Raw genomic sequence first — 21817 nt, forward strand, 5'->3', positions numbered from 1 at the left:
TGGTGGCGAACAGATCCACTTGAGGGGTTCCCCAAAGGGCGAAGATCTCTTGAAGGACTTCCTGAGCTAGTTCCCACTCGTGCGTGACTGTTCTGCTGCTCAGAGCATCCGCCGTCAAGTTCTTCTGTCCAGCTAGGTGGACAGCCGATCGAGAGATTCCTTCTTGAATTGCCCAAAACCAGAGCTGCATTGCCCCTCTGCACAGTGGCAGTGACCCTACGCCCCCTCTTTTGTTGAGGTAGTGCATGGCCACTGTGTTGTCCATCATTATCAGGACATTCTTTCCCTGTACTGATGGCAGGAAAGGCTTCAGCGCTAGTCTGATCGCTCTCAGCTCTAATAGGTTGATGTGTAGTCTGCACTCCAATGGAGACCAACGACCGCTTATGGTCAAGTCGTTGGCATGGGCTCCCCACCCCGTGAGAGGCATCCGTGACTACTGTTTTCTCCGGCCATGGTTGCCAAAACTGTTCTCCTTTCAAGATGTTCTCCCGACAGGCCCACCACTGAAGGTCTCGAGCTACTCTGTCTGGGATTAGTAGGAGATCTGACATCTTTCCTGAGAATTGGGACCACTGGGTCCTTAACGCCCACTGGAGAGATCTCATCCTCAGGCGGGCCTCTGGCACCAGGAAAATGCAGGATGCCATGAGACCGAGCAACTTCAAAAAAAAAAAATCGAAGGCTGGTAGACGTTGGGCATTTCGAAACCTGGTGACCATCTGTAGAATATCTTGAGCCCTCACCTCTGGTGGCAAGGCTTTTTTTCCCCAGGGATGTGTCCAGGACTGCTCCAATGAACTGGAGTCTCTGTGATGGCTTCATCTGCGACTTCAAGTTGAGGGAGAAGCCCAGCTTGTGGAGGAAATGGCAAACACAATCTAGATGAATCTGAGCTTGTTCCGGGGACACTGCTCTTATCAACTAGTCGTCTATGTAGAGGTAGACTTGAATCCCTTCCCTCTTTAGACTTGCTGCCACAACCGCCATTAGCTTGTTATAGACCACCGGGGCGGTGGTCAGCCCAAATGGCAGAACTCGAAATTGATAGAGTGTTGCCAATTGCGAACCTCAGGTACTTCCTGTGCTTGAGATGGATTGGCACATGGAAGCATCCTGAAGGTCTAGAGATACCAACCAGTCCTGAAGCTGTAGGGCCTTAAGGATCTGAGAAAGGGTTACCATCTTGAACTTGTCTTTCCTGAGGAATTTGTTCAATTCTTGCAAGTCCAAGATGGGTCTCAATCCTCCATCCTTCTTCGGTATTAGAAAATAGGTTTAATACCAACCCTTGTTCCTCTCTGTTACAGGTACCGTTTCTATGGCACCTTTCTCTAGCAGTCTGAAATCTCCTGCATAAGGAGCGGGTCTGGAAACTTCAAAGAGTTGTTCCCTGGTGGATGACTGAGGAGTTTGTAGGAAAGGCAGGCAGTAACCTTGGGCAACTGTCTCCAATGCCCAAGCATCTGACGTAATAGCCTGCCATTCTGTCAGATGTTGAGTTAACGTGCCTCCAACTGGTGTCTTGTGAGGGGAGACACCAGAGGGGTTTAGAAGCGACTGATGCAGATGCTGAGGGTAAAGTAGCACCTGCTGATGTGGGTTTGGTACCTTTGACACGTCTACCACGGGTGAATCGTCTCTGGACCCTTTGAGCTGGCTGTCCTCTGCCTTTTCCGAATGCAGAGTATAAACAAAACTGACTCGCCCCACCCTCCACTCCAGGATATACATGTGCGGCGATTTGGAGTTTGCCAGATCACAGCCCCGAGTGATTTCGCTGCTGCTTTTGATGTCTGCAATTTCTCCAGGCTGTCATCAGCCTTTTTGCCAAATAGAGAAGTGCTGTCGAAGGGCATACTCAGAAGTTTGGTTTGCACATCAGGAGCAAAACCAGACTTCGGCAACCACGTAAATCTGCAGATTGTGGTACTCGCCGCCATGGCTCTGCTGATGCGGTCATCAGAGTCAATGCCTGTTTGGAGAGACTCGCACATCGCATCCTTCCCATCCTTGATGTTCAAGAATGCTTCTCGTTCCTCCCCTTCTGTGAGACAGTCAGCCGCTGATGAAGCACACTCCCAAAGGGTGTGGCTGAATCTCGCTAGCGTGCAAGTGGAGTTGATAGACTTAAGCACCATACTGCATGCTGAAAAGATTTTTTGAAATGGCATCAAATCTTTTGTCATCTCCGTCTTGTGGTATAGTGGAGTATGCCAACTTAATACTAGACGACGTCGCTGCCTGCACTACTAAACTCTCTGGAGTTGGGTGCTTGCTTAGATATTCAGGGTCTGAAGCAGACACTATTTAGCAGAGAGTTTTTTTTTTTTTATTTACTGCAGGGATAACTTCAGGTGTCTCCTAATTTGCAGATATTTTCCTCTGCAATGCAGCATGAAAAGGGATAATAGGGTCCTCTTGGGGGCCTTTATCCAAGATATCAGTAAGATCATCTTGCAGGAAAGAGGGTGCAGGTGTAGTGCACCCCATAAATTGCATAATTCTAGCCATAAGGGCTCTGTAAGGTATTTCTGCATGTTCTCCAGGTTCTGGTCTATCAAATTCTGCCTCTGGAGAGGTATCTATGCCACTGGCATCTTGTAAACATTCTTGTAGATCTTTCAATCTATTTTCTTCTGAAATGAGTTCCTCTGGAATAGGTACTGTTCTTTGTAACCCAAAAGGTCTTCAAGGGACGTCGACACACAGCGCCCTCTACTGTGAAAAAAATTTCCGAGCCCAGCAAGCTGGAAGTGGATTTATCAAACATAAGGAATACGTGGGAAGACACAATCCATTCCAAATATGTTATTTTGCACTTACTCTGTAGAGATTATGTGAAAACTAAATAAATTATAATAAGCCACCTTGACAAATATTTATAACTCGTTTGTAGCTTTACTCTCTCAATCTTGAATAGAAGCCTACAAGTATCAAAAAGGCAAATCTGTCGGGGTACAAAAGAAACAACCTCTAGGTTTTGTAAGTGTATTTTGAAGAAGTCTAAAGACACCAAGCAAAATGTGCGAAAAGGTCACCCGGTGGTACAGGCAGCAGATATCATGCTTTTACAGGACAATGCTGGCATAAACTGGTTACAGCCAGCATAATCATGTTTCTACAGAGGCATATATTGAGCACAACCAGCATGAAAGTGGCACTGCTGGCTTACACTGGACACATTGATCATTAAAATGTGTTGCAAAATGTTCTTGTGTGCTGTTGGTGATAGGGAATTTTCGTGTTATCCTTCAGAACGGATTGTAAACTATATGGCTTTTTGGTCAGTTTTGCTGTTGTAAAATGCACCATTTCAACCCCATATTTATGTTACGAGAATTTGTTTGGCGCACGGTCACCCAGGGCATCATGGCGCTAGAGAGAGTCAGCGGTCATCAGCAGCAGTAATCAAAAACATAGGTTTAAGGCTTTCCTGAAAGCCAGATGTTATGCAGTTTTTTTTTTACTGCTGGCGGGAGATCATTCCATAACTGTGCCGTGGCTACAGAGAAAGCCCGGCCACCAACAAGGGAGCAACAGAAAGGGGGGGAACGCAGAGCAGACCTGCCGATGCTGATCGCAAGGAGCGTTTAGGGAGGTAGCAGTTACATTTAGAGCAAAGATATTCTGCCCCCTGATCATGCAGAGCCCGATGGACAATGAAGAGCGCCTTAAATCCAATACACAGACACCAGGAGCCAGTGCAAGGAACGCAACACTGGAGAAATGTGGGCCCCATAGGGTGAGCCTGTTGCAACACGTGCTGCAAGATTTTGCAGACGTTAGAGTCGTTGGACCAAGCCCTTAGGCTGCTCCAGGTAGAGAGAATTGCAATAGTCAAATCGGCTAAACACCATGGCCGCAACAACCGTCGGACGCAATGGGGGCGGTATCATGTGAAGCACCTTTTTCAATATTTTAAGATGGAAGTTGCCCGTTTGGCATACAGCCGATAATTGGGCATCCATGGAGAGAGAAGACGACAGGATCACAGCTAGATTTTTCACCTTAGCTGTAGGGACAGGAAGGACCAAGAGAAGAGGGCCAAAAGGAGAAGACCAAAGTGAAGGGTCAGGAGGGGAACCCACCACCAGCACCTCTGCTTGTCCCCATTCAACTTTAGCCAATTGTGGCACCGATGAAGACAACACCTCAGCCTGATCAAGATCTAAATAGATCAGGATCTGAGTGTCGTCGGCATAAGAATAGCACCGGACGCTGAAGGGGCAAATGAGGCACACTAAAGACCAGATGTAAATATTGGAGAATGAGGGACAAGACAGAGCCCTGCGACAGCACGCAGTTAAGGTGGCAGGAACCAGATGAGAAAGGAGGGAAAGAGATGGAGTCCTGTTGGCCAGGAATGAAGAAAACCAGGCCAGCATTTGACCAGATATTGCAATCTGGGACAGCAGGGTTGGATGGTCCACAGTGTCAAAAGACGCTGATCGATCTAATAAAATCAGGGCGCCGCTCCCCGTGTCCACCAGCCTGGACATTTGTACCTCTGCCAGGCTGGGAACCTGACTGGGTCGGGTCAAGAAGATCAGATGACTCAAGAAAAGAGGAAAGAAGATGAGACCAACAATTTCAGGAGTTTCATGAGAAAGGGCAAAAGAGAAATAGGATGGAAATTAGAAGGAAGAGAAGAGTCCAGCGAAGGCTTTTTACAAGAAAGGGATCACTGTGGCAGTCTTTAATTCTGGCGGGATATACCCAGACTGGCAGGAGATGTTAATGGCCATCGTGATCTCCCTCAGTAAGTCGGGAGAGATCTCCTTCACAACTCCCAGTGGCACCATGTCAGATGGAGCACTAGACTTAATCTGTTGAATGGCATTGAATAGCGATTCCTCCGAAAAGAGGGAAGGAAGACCAGCCAGGCAGCGCAGCTAGCCCACAAGAATTAGGAAGCAAGTTCTCAGTGGTAGATGTTAGAACAGCTGATGAGGAACTAGCTGAAATGTTAGCTCTAACAGTCTCAATTTTCTTAATGAAATACTGAGACGAGTCACAAAGTTCCTGAGTAGGCCTAACAGTAGGGACGCACTTAATCGATTGAGACAAGGATTTAACTGATGCAAAGAGGGCCTAGGCCGACACAGGGAGGTTTCAGTTTTCTGGGACAGATTAAAAAAATGTGCAGCCAAGATAGCTGCCGAATAGGCTGTGGAGCAAGCCTTACTGAGTTTTAAGAATGTGGTCATAGGCAAAGCACCATTTCCGTTCAGCCTGTCTAAGTTTCAGTCGGGCAGATTTCAGCTGTTCTGAAAACCACGGCTCAGGAGGAAGCCTACGTGGAGCCACTTCGACTGCTACTTGGAGTGCAGGAGCAAGGAGCGAAAGAAGTGGCAGTAGCCGCCCTGCACTTCCCTTATACAGAGGATACAAAGCCCTCTAAATTGGCCGAACGCCAAAAGCGCTGCCAGACTCAACCAGGAGGAATCTTAGGTTGTGCTCGCACTAGTTCAAGCGAACAGGTCACCAAGTAGTGATCTGTCCATACTATAGGCTCAGCAGATTGAAAAGGGAGTAAGGTTTTATTCACTAGTACCACATCGAGTATTTCCCAGCTTATGGGTGGGTCCTGCAGCATGCTGTTGGAGATCAAGGTCAGACAGGCTATCAAAGAATAAAATCAAGGGTAAGGGCCTTGGGTAGTTCAATTTCAGATTAAAATCACCCAGCACAGCCAAGTGCGTATTTTTAATTTGGAGAACAGCTACAAAGTCCACATGGCACGTGAAAACAGGGGAGATCACACATCTTAGTAGCATGGCCTCCATAGCCAAAGAGTGAGGGTAGCACAGCTGAGTGACCAAAAATTTTGATTTAAAGATTGCAGCAACACCACCTCCATGCGGAGGTGCAGGCTGATCTAAATGGATAACCTTGTAACCATCAGGGATAGCCTGAACAAGGGTCTGAGCCGAGCCCTCCTGTAGCCACGTCTCAGTGAGGCACAGCATAGCAGGGTGGCCGTCAGATTAAGTAGATGTCCGCTGCATTCACAGGCAGTGACCGGATATTTAGCAGCAAGAGTGACAGAGCCATAGTGTTATGAGCCCCTTGAGGCCACTGTTGCACACATGGTAATATATCTTTAGCTGGAACATCTGTCCATCCAGGAGGAAATAGCGTGCACGGGGGAGCCAACAACAGGAGCTTCCTCCTAGAATAGTATAAAGGTCAACCGTCCACGTCCGTCGCACGGTCACAGACATGCTTGCCTTAAGCACGCAGACGGCACGCTTATGGCCCGTCTGCTGCGCGGGCGACCTATGCAGCAAATATAATGCCGGTGGGGAGAGGAAAACGAGGCAAAGCCTGCCCCCTCACAGAGAAAGAAAGGACTGACCACAACCGCGGCGTCCTAAGTGATAATAATCCCTTTGATCCGAAGTGTGTCAATTACCCACACATGGCAAAATAAGCATTAAGAACATTCAGCAATACATCAGACAAATTAAAGCGCCGAGTGGCTTTAAAATGAGAGTTTTGATTAGGAACAGCCTTACCTCTCAACTCTATTTGAAAATAATTTCTAGGTCGTAACATTTCCCAAAACCCTCCCTAAATCCTTATAGCTGCCTTGCTTTGCTTGGTTGCTCGCACTATTTCAGGAGAATATTAACACCAAAACTGAAAGAAATCACAAGCCACTGACCTTGTATCATTTATGATGGATAGGCAGCCTTACAATACTCGCTGCCCCCGACACCAAATGTTATCTCTGGGACTGGATGGCAAAACCACTGCTTTCGATGCTATTGTGTCAAAGGTCACATGGTATCTATCGCTTTCTAATGCGATACTGCTTTTGGTGAGGTCGTAGAATTTGCTCGCTGGTCCGCTTGAGACAAAAAGTTAATGCTCAGTCCCACATTCAAAAAGGTTGAACAAGTCTGCTTTAGCCTCTGAATTGCGGCATCAGTGATTGCACTCAAGAGGTTACAAAATAAAATGCATAACAAACTTGAGAACGTCTATGGTAATTGATAATTTAGGGGACATGGAGTGCATTACTTATAAAGCCAGTCAACATTCCAAGAAGTGAATTACATGGTATTACCCAAATTGACCTTCTGCACAATTGACCTTTATATTATTTTAGTTATTTTATACATGTATTGGGTTGGTTTTGGATTATAAATACAAGGGGTTTGGGTGGGGGGGGTTACAGGGGGTTTTGGATTGGGTGGTTTGCTGGGGGATTCCCCCCGCATATATGTCCTAATTGACCTTGTAAATTAGGTCAATTCTCACGAGGTCAATTCTCCCGAGGCCAATTGTGAAAAGGTCAATTAGTATACAACCAATTGCATTGGTTGAAATTTCAAGTATTGTGTCACAAACTATGCGATATAACCATGTGCGACTGGATCTGTAAAACGATTAGACTTGGGGGCGTGGCTTGAGGCGCTGATGGTACGGACGCCTCACTGAGAGCTCCGTGGGATGCCCAGGATTTACAGCCATTAAACTCACGTTAATATCTTCAACCCGGGCATGAAGACATCCTAAACTGCGGAAGAATACCCTGGGAGCCAGTAGCCTGACTCTGGAGCAAAAATCAGAGCAGGGAAGCCCCTGTTCACAACTTTAAGAGCTCACCCCGAGGCGGGATCTGCCCTCCAAGATGGCGCCCCCCCCCCACCGAGGACCCTAGACAGCCGGGCGTTGATGACTGAGGGGCCGCAGCACCTGCTCCAACCTGGCACCCCTGGAGGGGATCAGAGCCTGACGCCAGCCCCCCAGGACAGCAGACTCTCCCCGCCAGTGGGATGCGGGGCACCAAGGGGGTCCCCCGGGCTCGCTGGCCTCCGCGGCGGACCAGTCTTACTTGGACCTTGCGCCTGCCTGGCAGGGTGAACCGCAGCAGCTCCCTCCACCTCCGACCATTGCACCGGCGGCAGGACGCCCCCGGCGCCTCCTCCCAAGCGGCATCACGCACCTGACATGAGCCCCGAGACAGCAGGGAGCTGCGGAGGGCTTCCTGGCCTGCCCCCTCTCCGGGTCAGAACCATCAACGACTGGACTTGGGGTCGGCCCAGCAAAGGTGCCTCTCCTGCAGGCGGTGCCGAGTCAACCCCGCTGCTGAACCAGCACGGCCCCTTGTGGACCCGCCTTGCCGTCCCTGGGTCCCCAAGGAGCTGCAGTGGGCCCACATACAGCACCCCCCCCCTCCCCGTCCCCCTCCCCCTCTCCCAGCACGGGCCCAGCATCGGACAAAATCGGCCCACTAACGGATTGAACCTGCACCTCGCCCTGCAACAAGCCAGCGGATCCTGACAGCAGCTTTGGAGAGGCCCGAGACACCCTATCCCCACCCCCCCCAGCCCAAGGCAATGGCCCCTCGGGGACTGTTCACCCCGATCATCAACGGCCCAGCAGACGGCCTTAAGGGCCGCCCCCCCCCCCTTCTTCTGCACAGCACTGAGGGCACAGAGACACGGCACCAGCCCATCCTCGCCGCACGTGGCTGCCAGGCAGTGGGGTCCCTGTCCACATGCCTGACACTGGTGATCCCTTGCCAACATAGACTACACAGGAGGATCTGCCTGGACAGCCCCATCACACCAAAGACAGCATAATAGCGAGAACAACAGGCACCCAACAGGTAAGCTTCAGCAAACGCTGGCCTGGGGAGGCTTTTTGGGGTGGGGGAGGGGATATTGGCAGAACTGGGGAACCACCCCGGAACCCCACTCTTGGCACCAATAACTCTCTGGTGGCCCAGCTTCCTTATCAACGCCAGCAGATATTGGCCGGGGAGTGATCCCAGCTCTATCCAGATGCCCAGTCTGGACCAATCGGACCCTGAAGAGTGAAGGGGAGCCAGACCCCAGCACTCACCTGGCAACCTGATTGAGGGCAACCTGGCACACCGCAGTTAGCTCCAGAAACCCCGGGAGGCATGTGCCCCCCACCTGCAGAGACCAGACAACAGACACTCGGGGTGAGACACCCCCCCCCCACCCCCCACCCCCCACCCCCCACCCCTCCATCAGAGATACAAGCCCCCAGCGGAGACGAAGAAGGGACCGCACTTGGAATCACCCTCCAACACCAGCCTGCCGATAACACGCACCAGAGTAATAGGCGATCGGACACCAAGATGTCCAAGCAGAAGGGTCCAAAGTCAGCAGACATAGGTTTCTCCTTTAGGTGGAGGAAATTGGCTAAGCAGCCAGACCGCCCCCCCGACCCAGCCTGTCTCGCCCGCAAGGGCCCAAGGACAGTGGGCTACAAAAGACGATATCCAGGGCCTCCTAGCTGACATCAAAACTGAGTTCCGCAACTGCATGGCTGAGGTCACAACCAAGATGGAGGGCCTGGAAAACTGCGTGGAGGAGGTGGAGCATATGGTTGGGGACACGAGGACCAGGTCCTGGAACACTCAGCGCAGATTGCGGAGCTGCGACAGAAAATTCAGACGCTAGAGGACAGCGCCGAAACTATGCATCGCAAGCAGGAGGACCCGGAAAACAGGACCCGCAGAAAATGCATATCAAAGGGGTTCCCGCCTCGATCCCGGACCAAGCCCTCCCAGCCTACATCAGAGACCTCCGACAGACTCTCCCCCCCAGACTGCGAAATGTCACTACTCCTACTCGATCGCACTCAGACTGCGAGGCCGCAGGAACACCTCATCGGCGGCTAGCCCTGAAGTAATCACCAGAGTGCATTTTTTCTCTCGATGAAACAGGGATCATAGCTGCGAGCCACTCACAAGGCGACCTGACATACCAGGGAGCCGCCATACAGCTGTTCCAGGACCTGGCCGCTCCCACGGTCCAACGGTGGAGAGTCCTTCGCCCGCCAACGACCGTCCTGCAGGGGCGGAAAATCAAATAACTGTCTCTACCCGGCCTCACTTCAGTTCGCGCTTGAGGACCAAACTAGGATAATCCATGCCCTGGAGGAGGCAAGCAGCATTATGGGATGCGAGCCCTCGACACCCGAGGAGGACAAATCCACCTTCCCGACGGATAAAGCACGCAGCTCAACACCAAAACCCCTGCATAGCCCCTGGATGAAAGTCCCAAGAGGGGGGGGGGGGGGGGGGAACCCCTGCCGCACACAAGCAGTAACCGACCTTCAGCACTTCATGCCGGAACCTGCACTCTTGGCACCCAGGCGTCCCACGCAATGCCCCAGCCGAGTGGATGGACAGTCACTCCAGCCTGAGGCCCATCTGGGTCAGTTTGGTTAATTTTTGTTCCTTCTGTTTCTTTAGTTGGGCGGGGACCTCCCCCAGCCCCATTGGTTGCCGGGGCATGGCGTAGATGGTCCCTATACGAACCAATGCTGCATGACATGGCGGTGCGTGACACTATAGCCAAGGCGAATGGCAATTACTTGAAGGAAACCCCCCCCGACCTCACCTCTCCAGCGAAAAGATGGGAAGCCATGAAGGCCGTAAACAGAGGGGAACTGATGCTCAGGCTGCCGCATATACGAGGAGGCTAACCATAAACAGAAACCAACTAGAAGGACATGAGGGAGGCCGATACGGCCCTAAAACGGAAGTGGTCGCCTAAAGCGGCCAAGATGGTCAGACTAGCTCGTACAAAACTGGAAGCCCCCTATGCAGAGGACAGAACCCAGACCCTGCTCCGGACCCAACAGAGCTACTACGCGAATGGCAAAGCTAATAAATATCTGGTAAACAAACTAGCCAAAACCCGCCGACGGAACCACATTACTGCACTGAGGGACCCGAAAGGAATAACCCTACACGGAGGAGCGAAACTGCGGGTGGCGACAGCCCACCTAACCGACACCTTGCCCTCAGTCCCCCGCCCACAGTCCCTCCAAGAATAATATATAGCAGACGCCCGCATCCCACACATCTCAGAAGCGAACAGAGCTTCCCTGGAAGCCCTGATCACATCCGAAGAGGTGGATGAAGTACTCAAAAACCTGAAACCCAGGACCCCGGGCCCAGACGGTTTTCCACCAAAGTTTTATAAAGTCTTTCGCCCCATGCTGCTACACCCAATGACAGAGCTATTTAACTCCTTCCGGGACACGGGCACTATTGCGCCCTCTTTGCAAGAATCTACCACAATCATGCTATTGAAACCCTGCAAGGACCCAAAGGAGTGCTCGTCGTATAGACCGATATCCCTGCTCAATGTGAACGCTAATGCATACTCAAAGGTACTGGCGAATAGGTTGGCACAAATCCTTCCAACTATCATAGACCAGGAGGGGTTTATCAGAGGGAGAAGCACCATGGACATCATCTGTCGAGCGCTCAATAACATCGAAGTCGCAACCCAAGAACGGGGTCTGGCGGTCTTGACTCTGGATGCCACCAAAGCATTCGACAGGGTGGAATGGAACTTCATGCGCCTCACCATGGAGGCATTCCGGTTTGGCCCGATATTCCAGAAAATGGTGCTAGCAAATTACAAAGCCCCGAGAACATCACTCCACCTCAATCAGAAGACCTCACCGCCGATCCGGTTTTCTTGTGGGACAAGACAAGGCTGTCCGCTCTCCCCGATCTTTGCTATGGTCATGGAACCATTCGCCCAAAGGACACGAGCCAACGAGAACATCACTGGGCTAGAAATAAACGGCGAACAATTCAAGATCTCCCTATACGCCGACGATGTGATGATCTCCATCACCAACTGCCAATCCTCCTTGCCCGCTACCTTGGCCGAGCTGGAGGCCTTCGAGGGAGTGGCTGGATTCCAGGTGAACTACTCCAAATCAGAGGCACTGAGCGTCAACTTGGATGCTCCCCTCATAGCCAACCTCCAGGCTCTCTGCCCACTAGCATGGAGCTCCTCCTAAACGGCCTACCTGGGAATGCGCCTCACAGCTAATCCGGAACAGCTCTACACTGCTAACTCCCCCCTCCCCTTCTTACGAAACTGGAGGACCTACAACGATGTGACAGCCAAGAGATCTCTCTACTGGGCCGGGTCACAGATGCAAAATGAATCTTCTCCCTAGACTGCTGTACCTGTGCGCCGCTCTCCTGCCCACCATCTCCCAAAAACACAGGCCTTGAAACATCTACAGAGGAAGCTAGCGAAATTCGTGTGGAGGGGACGTAGAGCGAGGATACCTAGGAGGGTCATGACTGGGGCCGCAAAATGGGGTGGCTTCTGGCTCCCCAACCTGATGAACTACTTCCTGGCAGCCCAACTAGCGAGCGCTGCGGCCTGGGCAAATTCGGAAGCCCCCCCACCCCCCCCGAAATGGTCCCGCATCAAGCAATCCAGATGCCAGCCACAACTACACTCCCTGGTACACATCCCAGGGTCCCCTCAGAGCCATGGACCTCAGATGCTATCATCTACCAAAACGGCCGTTTAAGCATGGGCCCGACGGAGGAGGAAGGTGCCCAGGGACCTGAGCCCACTCTCCCCTGTCACCTGGAACCCTGACGTCAGGCCAGGAATGGAGGCAGCTGGCTTCAGCCGATGGACCAAAGGAGGCCTCCGAACCCTCTCCCAACTTTACGAGGCTAACAACCCACTCAGCTTTGAGGAATGCAAAGCCTGCTTTCATCTGACAGAAGGAGAGAGGTTTGCATACATCCAACTCTGCCACTGGATATCGCAGCCCGCGGTCTGTCGGGGAGCTACCCGGGACCTCCACCCGCTTGAACAGGCGACAGAGGAAAGCACAGGTCAAGGTCAGATTACCAAACTGTACTGCCTCCTCCAGGAGGACATGCTGAAGGACAGACAACCATACATGTCCGAAAGCGGACTTGGGTCACCCTATAGAGGACCAGACATGGGTGGAGGTATGGTCCAGGATCAACTCGACATCCAGCTGCGTCACAAACAAGGAAAGCGCCCTGAAGCCCCTCCACCGCCGGTATTATTCCCCAGTTCGCCTGCACCATTGCAATGCCGACATTGACCCGAGTTGCTGGAGAGGCTGTGGTGAGCGGTTATCCTTTTTCCACATATGGTGGGGATGCCCGACAGTACAGGCCTTCTGGAAGGAGGTCCTGCAGATCGCGGAAGACATCACCCAACGCAAACTCCCGATGGACCCGAAGGTAGTCCTTCTTGTGGTGGCGAGCCCGCACTACTATCCTAAAACGGGCCGATCCGCCAAACTGCTGACACACCTACTGCTAGCAGCTAAGATTAGTGGCGCGGAAGTGGAAGACTCAGGAAGGTCCTCTTCCAGCTCTCCGGTGGATAAAAGTCTGGGAGATTCTGGTGGCGGAGAAGGGGGCTCTCCACTGCTTCACCGACTGCTGGGCCCCGGTATTGGGCTCCGGTTCCCGGCGTTAACATTTCAATCCCGCCTGGTATCGAACTTTCTGGGCCCCCAAAGCCCTGACGGGTCGCCAACCCATCAGAGCATCACAGACTAAAGAGGTGGCAGAGAAAGGACCATGGGAGGTGGTAATGAGCCCGCTACATATTAGCTGTAAAAGGATTCACAATAACTCATGTAATGCATAGTTAACGCTGTAACCGTAATAAATAAAGTTTTTTTTAAAAATGGTTAGACTTAGAAATTGAGTTAATTGATATTTGTCTTATCTACTGATTATTCGGGCATACCTACATGAGAAGCTGGAATAATGAAAGAAACCAAATATAGACTGAACCATCCTAAGTTAGTAAAGAAAAAGGTGCCTAACCAAAATGCCTACCTTGCAAGACTTTGACAAAGTGAAAAATAATGTTTTTTGCCGATTTCTCTAAAAAACAAAAACTTCAAAAATGTGTTTTCTTTTTAGGGGTGTACCGGGGAAGGGGGGGGGGGGTCGACCTGCCCTAAACACCTCCCTTCCCCTATTAATTTAACTATTCCTGGCGCCCCACCCCGTATATTCCTTGCCCACACCCTGTTTTCCGATCGTAAAAATTGGCACAGAAAAAAAAATACATCGAAAAAAATGACTTTCAATGTATCAACGTTGTACCGAAAAGGAGTAACGTATGAAAAAAAAAAGTTAACCTGACGGGGAGACGGTTTTATTATGTGGACAAAAATGGTGTAGTAAAGGTTTCACTCAGAGGTAATCCTCATACAAGGCATAGAGTATTAAAAGAAAATGAATAGTAAACTTACCGGTTATGCAGCATCCTCCAATGGTGAAAAAAGCAAGCTCAAACCTGCCACGTGTTTTGCTAGCTCCCGTCGGTAAAATAAATTCCTCTGTATCCTGTAACAAAAGAAATTAAGCAAAATTAGATGAGCAAATGTCATGTATCAATTCTTGAAAATCACAGAAGAGAAAATGTTTTAAGGCCAGCAAACATGCCTCTTGCATGCTCACATAATCATAAGACTAGCATCTAGTACAGGTAAAGCCAATAGGTTTTGTTGATCCGTCAGGTACAGCCTCACATACCATAAATGTTTATATGGTGCAACTACACAACTGCCACAACAATGCCTTTATATTTCAAAGCACTTTTATATTGCACCAGAAAACCATCTGTTGGAGGGCCAAGGCCTGACTGGAAGTTGGTACATTCCCTACCAAGTCATTCTATGGCGTCTGTAGAATACAGTATTACACAAGGGCAAATTGAGAATAAATGGGTATTGCTCCTTTTTGTGCGTTTGCGTGATGGCTTTGAGACATGCTCTCAAGCAGACCCCCTGAAGGGTGTGTGACATTAATCACTAAATGTATGGAATCGCTCAACTTCAGCAAAAGCCTGCACAAAAACAACGTAAAGCAGCCACTAAGCCCACAAGTGAAATTAATAAAGTTATTATCCAAAGTTGTTTGCTAGACCTTTGTACAGGATCAGTAAAATTAATGTTTCTGCAATGCTTTAGTACTAGTTTCCAAACACGCATAGTTTAAATTAGACAAAATATCTTATTTAAATTTTCATCAAGTAGTACAAGGCACACATTTAAATGATATCGCCTTACAATGCCAATCCACAAGGCTAATTACTTTGCAGACTTAGCACAGGCAGCGGTTCATGTCAGATTGTCAAAGAAAATGTAGCTCATATAGTCTACCTCCTATTCTCAGGTATCCTTCTAGGGGGTGTGTAGGGGATGGAGGGACTATCTGGTGGAGCATGAGGGGGCGAGGGCTGGCGAAGACCACAAAGTAATCACTGTCAGTTGCCATGCCCATTTACACTAGTGGAACCTGTTCTTGATGCACATATTACTAACAAGTTCAGATTTAGTTGGTTCCTCTTAAGTAGAAGGATATTATAAAGGCAAGTAATGGAGGAAACATGGCAGTGACCAAGGGATTCCACATGTTGATCACCCACATTGCTACCTATATAGTCTGCCTGTACCTTGCCTTAAACCACAATATGCACTCCAAGTTTTCAGCTCTACATCCATTTCAACATTATCAATATGTTGTTGACAAATTACAAACATTAACAAATAAGGATCAGAGTTTCAACTTGAGAGGGCAGTTTTCAGTATTTACATATCATGCACGCATCAAGGATCCAGTTGTACAGGTCGTTTGAGCTCCTGAGGTCTTCCTGCTGTAGAGGTGTTAGATTAAAGTGTGAGTTGACACAAAGGCAATAGCTTCTAAACAAGGACATTTATAGTACAACTATGGCCCCGTTAAATCATTTGAGGGCTAGATGAGAGGAAGATGTTGAAATTCTGGAAGCAGGGGAACGGAGAGAAGCTGTATGCAACAGAGGTTGCTCTAATCTTCAGGTTACAACAGGTTCAGTTTAAAGTGTTGCTGTTGAGTTGCCACAGAATGTTTTACCCCATTTAAGATGTAAAACTGATGTGGGCGTGTTCCAACACAAGACCTTGTCTAGTCCAAGGCTCCAACCTTAAGGGAAACCACTTTTGGTGGCTATGAAAGGCTCGGGGACGTGTGGTCAGATGGAGTAAGTAGGCTGACAACTTCATTTTTTGATAAATGTGTATTGACTTATGTAAGAAACCCATCTCTCTCTACTCCTAGAGGTAGGGTTCCCTCCCTCAAACTAGAAAAACGTGGGTGCTTGCCAGGGTGCAAGCCAACCAAAAACGTGTAAACCTTCCATTCCAAATAGTCTACTCTATCCCGGTCACTATAAAAGTGGGTAAGTAGCGCTCAGATACCCGAGGGTTCGTAGCGCTATATAAATGCAAAATTATTATTATTAAAAGTAATGCATTAAAGGAATAGTGCGCTTAAAAATGTTATTGTCCCGAGTGTTTGGGCATGTGTTTTTAAGCATACGTTGATCGATCGTACAAACATTTCCTAGGCACCTTACCATGGTACACGCGCAAAATCAGGCAGCAGGGAACAGCCATCTTGTGCAAATCTTATCCGTTGCTGCATCGCCCCAAGGTGACTTGCCCTGGTGGCACTAAATCATATCCCCCGACGCTGAAGCGGTCATTACTAGATACGTACGGCCCATTTCTCAACACTAATGCACATCTCGGGTCAACGTTCTCTGCATTACTGCTAATGACGTGTCTCCATGGAAATGGCAGGACGCCCCTTTCCTCAATAAGTATAAACAGGCCGCTTCTCATCAGAACACAAGTCGCTTTTTCAATTGTTTAACTGTCTTTTTTGGTGTATCCTGTGGCTTGTTTCTGCTCTGTTAAGCTATCTTCGTTGCTCGTAGCCTGTGAGAACAGATACTAGTACTATCTTTACTATCCATTTTAATTTTGTCGCATAATGACAACAATGCAGCCCTACCAGTACGAGCCGGAGTATTCTGAGACAGAATTAGTCGAAATAGAAAGATGCGGAAATGATGGGCTTCGGACGACAGTTGGGAGGACGAATCACCGAATCAACAGCCTGAGCCTAGTCACATTGTGCAGGAGGGACCCCAGCGGGCCCATAGGACCAGGGTTTTCCCAAACAGCACTTTAAGATGGAATAGCAGCACCCGTGAGATGGATGGGGATGCAGATTAGTACTCAAGTATCAAATCAATGATGACAATTCAATGGTTTGGCAAAGGGAGTCCGTTTAATGACAAGTACAAAAAACAGGGAGTTAAGAATATCAGCAGTGGCGCGATCTTCCTTCTCGCTTCAACTCCAATGAACTTCACAAAAATTACATCTTTTATACTAAAAACACGTCATCGCCGATGTGAAACGCTAAAAATGTTGCATGCAATTCTATTGGTTATAGGAAGGTAACTTTACTATAGGTACTATATCTGTATACGGTAACAAGGAGAGGGGATTGGATAACTAGCATCAGGTGGGGCTTCCAAGCACTTCCTTCAGAATGACTATTGTAAAGGTCACAAAAAGTACGATGTCTCATTGGTTCTACAGACTATAGGATCCTAGATTACTTGGTACATTGTGATTGGGTCGATACCATGTCACCTTGTACTTTTCCACTTTGCTTAGCAGCATGCAGAATGGTCAGCCAGGTGCAGGGTGTCAGACAGTTCCCCTAGCCTCCCACCATCCATCACTGACCCACTGGCCATGCGTCAATTAGTTTCTAATTTGCAGGCCTCTATGCTGCCTCTCTGTCTGGGAAAACAGATATCTGTGCATGGCTCAAGGCTGCGCGTAGGTGTGAAGGCCCCAACTCTTCTTGCTTGGCAGGTCACGGGTCTTAGGCACAGTGAAATTGTCTCATATCCATGTAATTAGTGTATTTGATTTTAGCTTTCTGTCCACCAATTGCCTTCTGCTGCTTATCTCGACTCCTTTGAACAGGATACGCCGCTCTTGGCGTCATGAATTGCATTAGCCTGTGTCAGCTAAAAAGACCTTGGTTTCGTTGCATGGGCCTCGTGCCTCTGAGTTTCGTTTCGGTCCTTGGCTTTCGATTCCAGTTGTTTGCAGGTCTTCTCTCCTGGGGCCTCTGGTAACTTGCGGTTGGTTCTGCTTTTTTGCAAAGTGGCATGTACATTATATAAAGTGCTCCTTTTGAGGTAGATATGTATATATGGCGCTTGCCGCATCTAATTTCCTACTAAGCGTAGCAAGCTGCACGATTTCCTCAGCTTTCTTGCGTTTCCAAGCATATGTACATGTGTAAACTGGTTGCATATCTCATCGCTTTTATGGCATAAGCTTCTTATACTTGACATGGTCCTTTTACTTCAACTCAGGATGTCGCTTATCCATGGTGTTTCGTTTCTTTTCGTTATTCACAAGTTGTCGTTTTCTTTATCTGCGAATCAATCCGAGTTCTTGTGACATCACCATTCATTTGCTTTTCTGACTTTCTTGGCCTCTTCAGGGACTGTATTCAGACGATCTTCATTCCTTTTTATTTGTTGATATGGTTTCCTCAATGGGTACTTTACGGTCCATGTTTTCTTTGATGTTGGTACTTCAATAAGTGCTGCCGGTCTGATAGGTACCGGGCAGAGCACCACTGCAGCTTTCTGCTGGTTCATTTGATCATCGTACGTCACGTATCTTAGTGTGAACGTTCCTTGCACTTCAAAATGGGAGCTTCGAGTGCGGGTCGTGCTTGGGACCTCCTCTACAGCATGGAAGACATTTCCTCCTGGTGTACCTGCAATCATGCCAAACAAGGAGGAGAACTGCTGCTACCGAGAAAACTATGGATGCTTGGCCTACATATCGGAAGACGAGACATGGCCGCAATGCGTTACAGAGCTGCACGACTTCAGGGCAGCCTGCCTCACACGGTCCATGTTGAGGATTAGGATGATGCTTATGCACGAACTTCGACCACTGAGGCCACATTACTTGTTGGTCTCCTATATTGTGGTAACTTTGATCTATCACTGCCAAATCAATGTAGTCTGCAATTCTATGCATCACTCGCGATTTGGGGAAACCATACTGGTCATCTTATGTGTCTTTCACGTACAACCAAGAAACAATATTTCTCTGTGCCCAAAACGTTACGGAATGCATAGCTATTCACTTTTGTAATGTGTCTACACTTTAAAGCCCAAGTTGATTGATCCATTAAGTAACATTTGTACTATTTGTACGAACAACTATGCCATAGGGTACAAGATAGCATTTTCAACTAAGGTTTGATACACTTATGTTCATTTAAATAGTTTGTATGCGTCGCTTCCACAGGTGGTACAGGCTGGTGGCCTAGTGTGCATTTAAATGGTGGCTTCATGGGAGGCTTGGATACTGCGTTCAACGAGTAATACCCGCCTGTGTCGTTGGTGCCATTAGAGCCACATTCCCCAGTGACAGCGGTCAGTACAGGGGATTTTCCCACACTGCTGCAACCCGAAGTATATCATGTGTAGTACATGTGTGCCATCAACATCAGCAACACAATAAAATACAACTAAACTTTTATGAATGGTGGTTTACATTTTTCTGTGCATCAAGGGCACGCCGACTTGTCCCAGCAGGGCAGGCTGGGACCGGCCGAGGTTCCAACCACCATGTACACTTCAAAGGTATCTTACATGCAGGGGCCATTGTACACATGGCCTAGCCAGACCCAGTGTCTCCAGGCAGGCTCCCGTGAAGTAGGCCGCGTCCCTGCTATCCACATAAGACCACGCCACAAACACGTCACTCACATACACACTCACTTTTCTAATTCTTTATAAACCCCTTGATATTTATCATGAGAACCTCTGTGAGCACTGGAAGTCAACTTGTGATTGCGCTACCTGTTCTCCTGCTACTAACTACCCTGGTTGCTGAATCTGTTTGTTGGTCAAGGTAAAGGGCAGGTCACTTAATCATCTCTTGATCTCTAAATTTCTCTCTATTTCGAACAAATGTACCCAGTGGTGTAATGTTAATTCATCTCATTGCCATTACCACTGACTTCTGTTTAATTTGTTCTTTTCTCGATATAATTGTCATCAGTGTCAATTGGGATAGAAATGCATCCTTCGTGGACAGTCTATAAGCAGGTTTCCTTTTTGATGCATGAAAGTACATTCAACAGAGTAACACATTAAGATTTGTGTCACATCAATCAATTCTGTATGAAAGTTATCCTAATGTATGGAACAAGTTACTTACCTGTAACTGTTCTCCAGCATGGTCTGGCATGAATTCACATGCTCATGAATATTCCCCGTCGGGCTGGGAATCCTCGGTAAAGAAAAAATCATTCAGTTTTGTTTCTGAACTGTCTTTCTACTAGTAACCAATCACTTGTCTCTGGGTCATACAGCCCAAAGTCAATGACTGCCCTCTACCTAAGCCCCTCCTCTGGCAGCCTTCTTCAGATTTGGTAGCACGTAAAGTGGCAAGAAGAGCCACAGAGGGGTTGGAGGGAGGGTTCGCATGTGAATCCATGCCAGACCCATGCTGCAGAACAACAGTTACAGGTATGTAACTTGTTCCTTCTCCAGCATGGGGTCTGGCATGGATTCACATGCTCATGAATACAAGAATACATAGCAGTACACACATGCACAACCACGGGAGGTGGCAAGACTCAACATTATGCATATCAACAACTCAACATTAAGCATCTCTTACCTCCTCACCAGGCTCACCTTCAAGAGGCACTGCCTGGCAGACTCTGGACTCCTCCCTGGAATCCCGGTCGACGCAGTAGAATCTCGTGAAGGTGTGCGTCGACCTCCATGTAGCAGCCCTGCAGATGTCCAGTAAGGGCACACCAGACAGAAACACTGTGGTAGCAGCGATCGCTCTGGTTGAATGGGCTCTCGGACGGCCGGGCACCCATCGGTTTGCCAACCGGTGACAGTGCATGATGCAGCCGGAGAGCCATCTGGAAATGGAAGCCTTCGAGAGGGCCTTCCCTTGGTTCACAGGTCACAAATAGCGGTGATGTCTTCTGAAGGGTCTTTGTGCGGTCCACGTAGAACTTCAGTGCTCTAGCCACATCCAGCGAGTGCAAAGTCCTCTCGGCCGGCGACAAAGGAAGCGACGGGAAGAAAACGGTAACACCAAGGGCTTGTTGAGATGGAAGTCCGACCGCACCTTGGGCATGAAGGAGGGGTGCATCCTCCCCACTACCCTCGTCTCATGGAATGTCAGGTATGGAGGTTTAAAGGAGAGGGCCTGGATCTCTCCCACTAGTCGTGCGGAGGTGATGGCCACAAGAAACGCTCTCTTCCATGATAGGAATTTCAACGGTGCCGAATGCAGCTGCTCGAATGGCGGTCCCATGAGCCTGCTCAGCACCACGTTGAGCTCCCACGCCGGGGCCAGAGCCTTCACCGGCGGGAATAATCGGAACAGTCCTTTCATGAACTCCTACACCAGGCGATGGGACCACAGAGATGATCGCCCCGGAGTTTTGGTGTAGCGGGAAATGGCCGCTAGATGGATTTTGATGGAGGCATGAGCCAGCCCCGCCTTGGCCAGCGACAGTAGGTACGGCAGCACTTGAGGGGCCGTAAACCGCAGAGGGTTCATCTTCTGTGCACAGCACCAGAGAACCTCTTCCATTTATGTGCAAAGCACTTGAGGGTTGAGGACGCCCTGGCCTTTGCAAGCACCTCTTTCCAGTCCGCCGGGATATCGTACCCTCCAAACTCTGCAGGAGCCAGGCCTGCAAGTTCAGCGACCCAGGGTCGTGGTGGAGGATGGCGCCTCCTTCTCTGGCGAGAAGATCCACGTCCGTCGGCAGTTTGACTGGGGGTGTGAGGGGGGGGGGGCTGTTGGGGGGGCACTGACATGTCCAGAAGATCCTGTGCCTCAGCCATGCCGGTGCGACGAGGATCATCCTGCACCGTGTCCGTCTTAGTTGATTGATGAGTCGCAACGGTGGGAAGGCATACAGGAACAGGCCGTCCCAGGGGAATGAGAAGGCATCGCCCATGCTCCCCAGCTGAGGAAACCTGCTTGCGAAGCTCTGGCACTTGGCGTTCATCGCCGTCGCGAATAGGTCGATCTGGGGATTGCCCAATCGTTGGATTAGGAGATCAACTTGATCCTGCCG

At 49.3% G+C, this 21817-nt stretch overlaps 1 protein-coding gene across 1 annotated transcript in view; it reads right to left on the reverse strand.

Annotated features, from left to right (window-relative positions):
• Positions 1–21817, reverse strand: part of LOC138472562 (mitochondrial import inner membrane translocase subunit Tim23) — a 540823-nt gene that overhangs the window by 417227 nt on the left and 101779 nt on the right. Inside the window, exon 3 of the mRNA XM_069610797.1 lies at positions 14071–14164. Coding sequence (XP_069466898.1) covers positions 14071–14164 — 94 coding nt within the window. The remainder of the gene's footprint in view (positions 1–14070; positions 14165–21817) is intronic.

This window comes from Ambystoma mexicanum, chromosome 8, assembly GCF_040938575.1.
Source record: "Ambystoma mexicanum isolate Mex_15411 chromosome 8, UKY_AmexF1_1, whole genome shotgun sequence".
Taxonomy (NCBI): Eukaryota; Metazoa; Chordata; class Amphibia; order Caudata; family Ambystomatidae; genus Ambystoma; species Ambystoma mexicanum.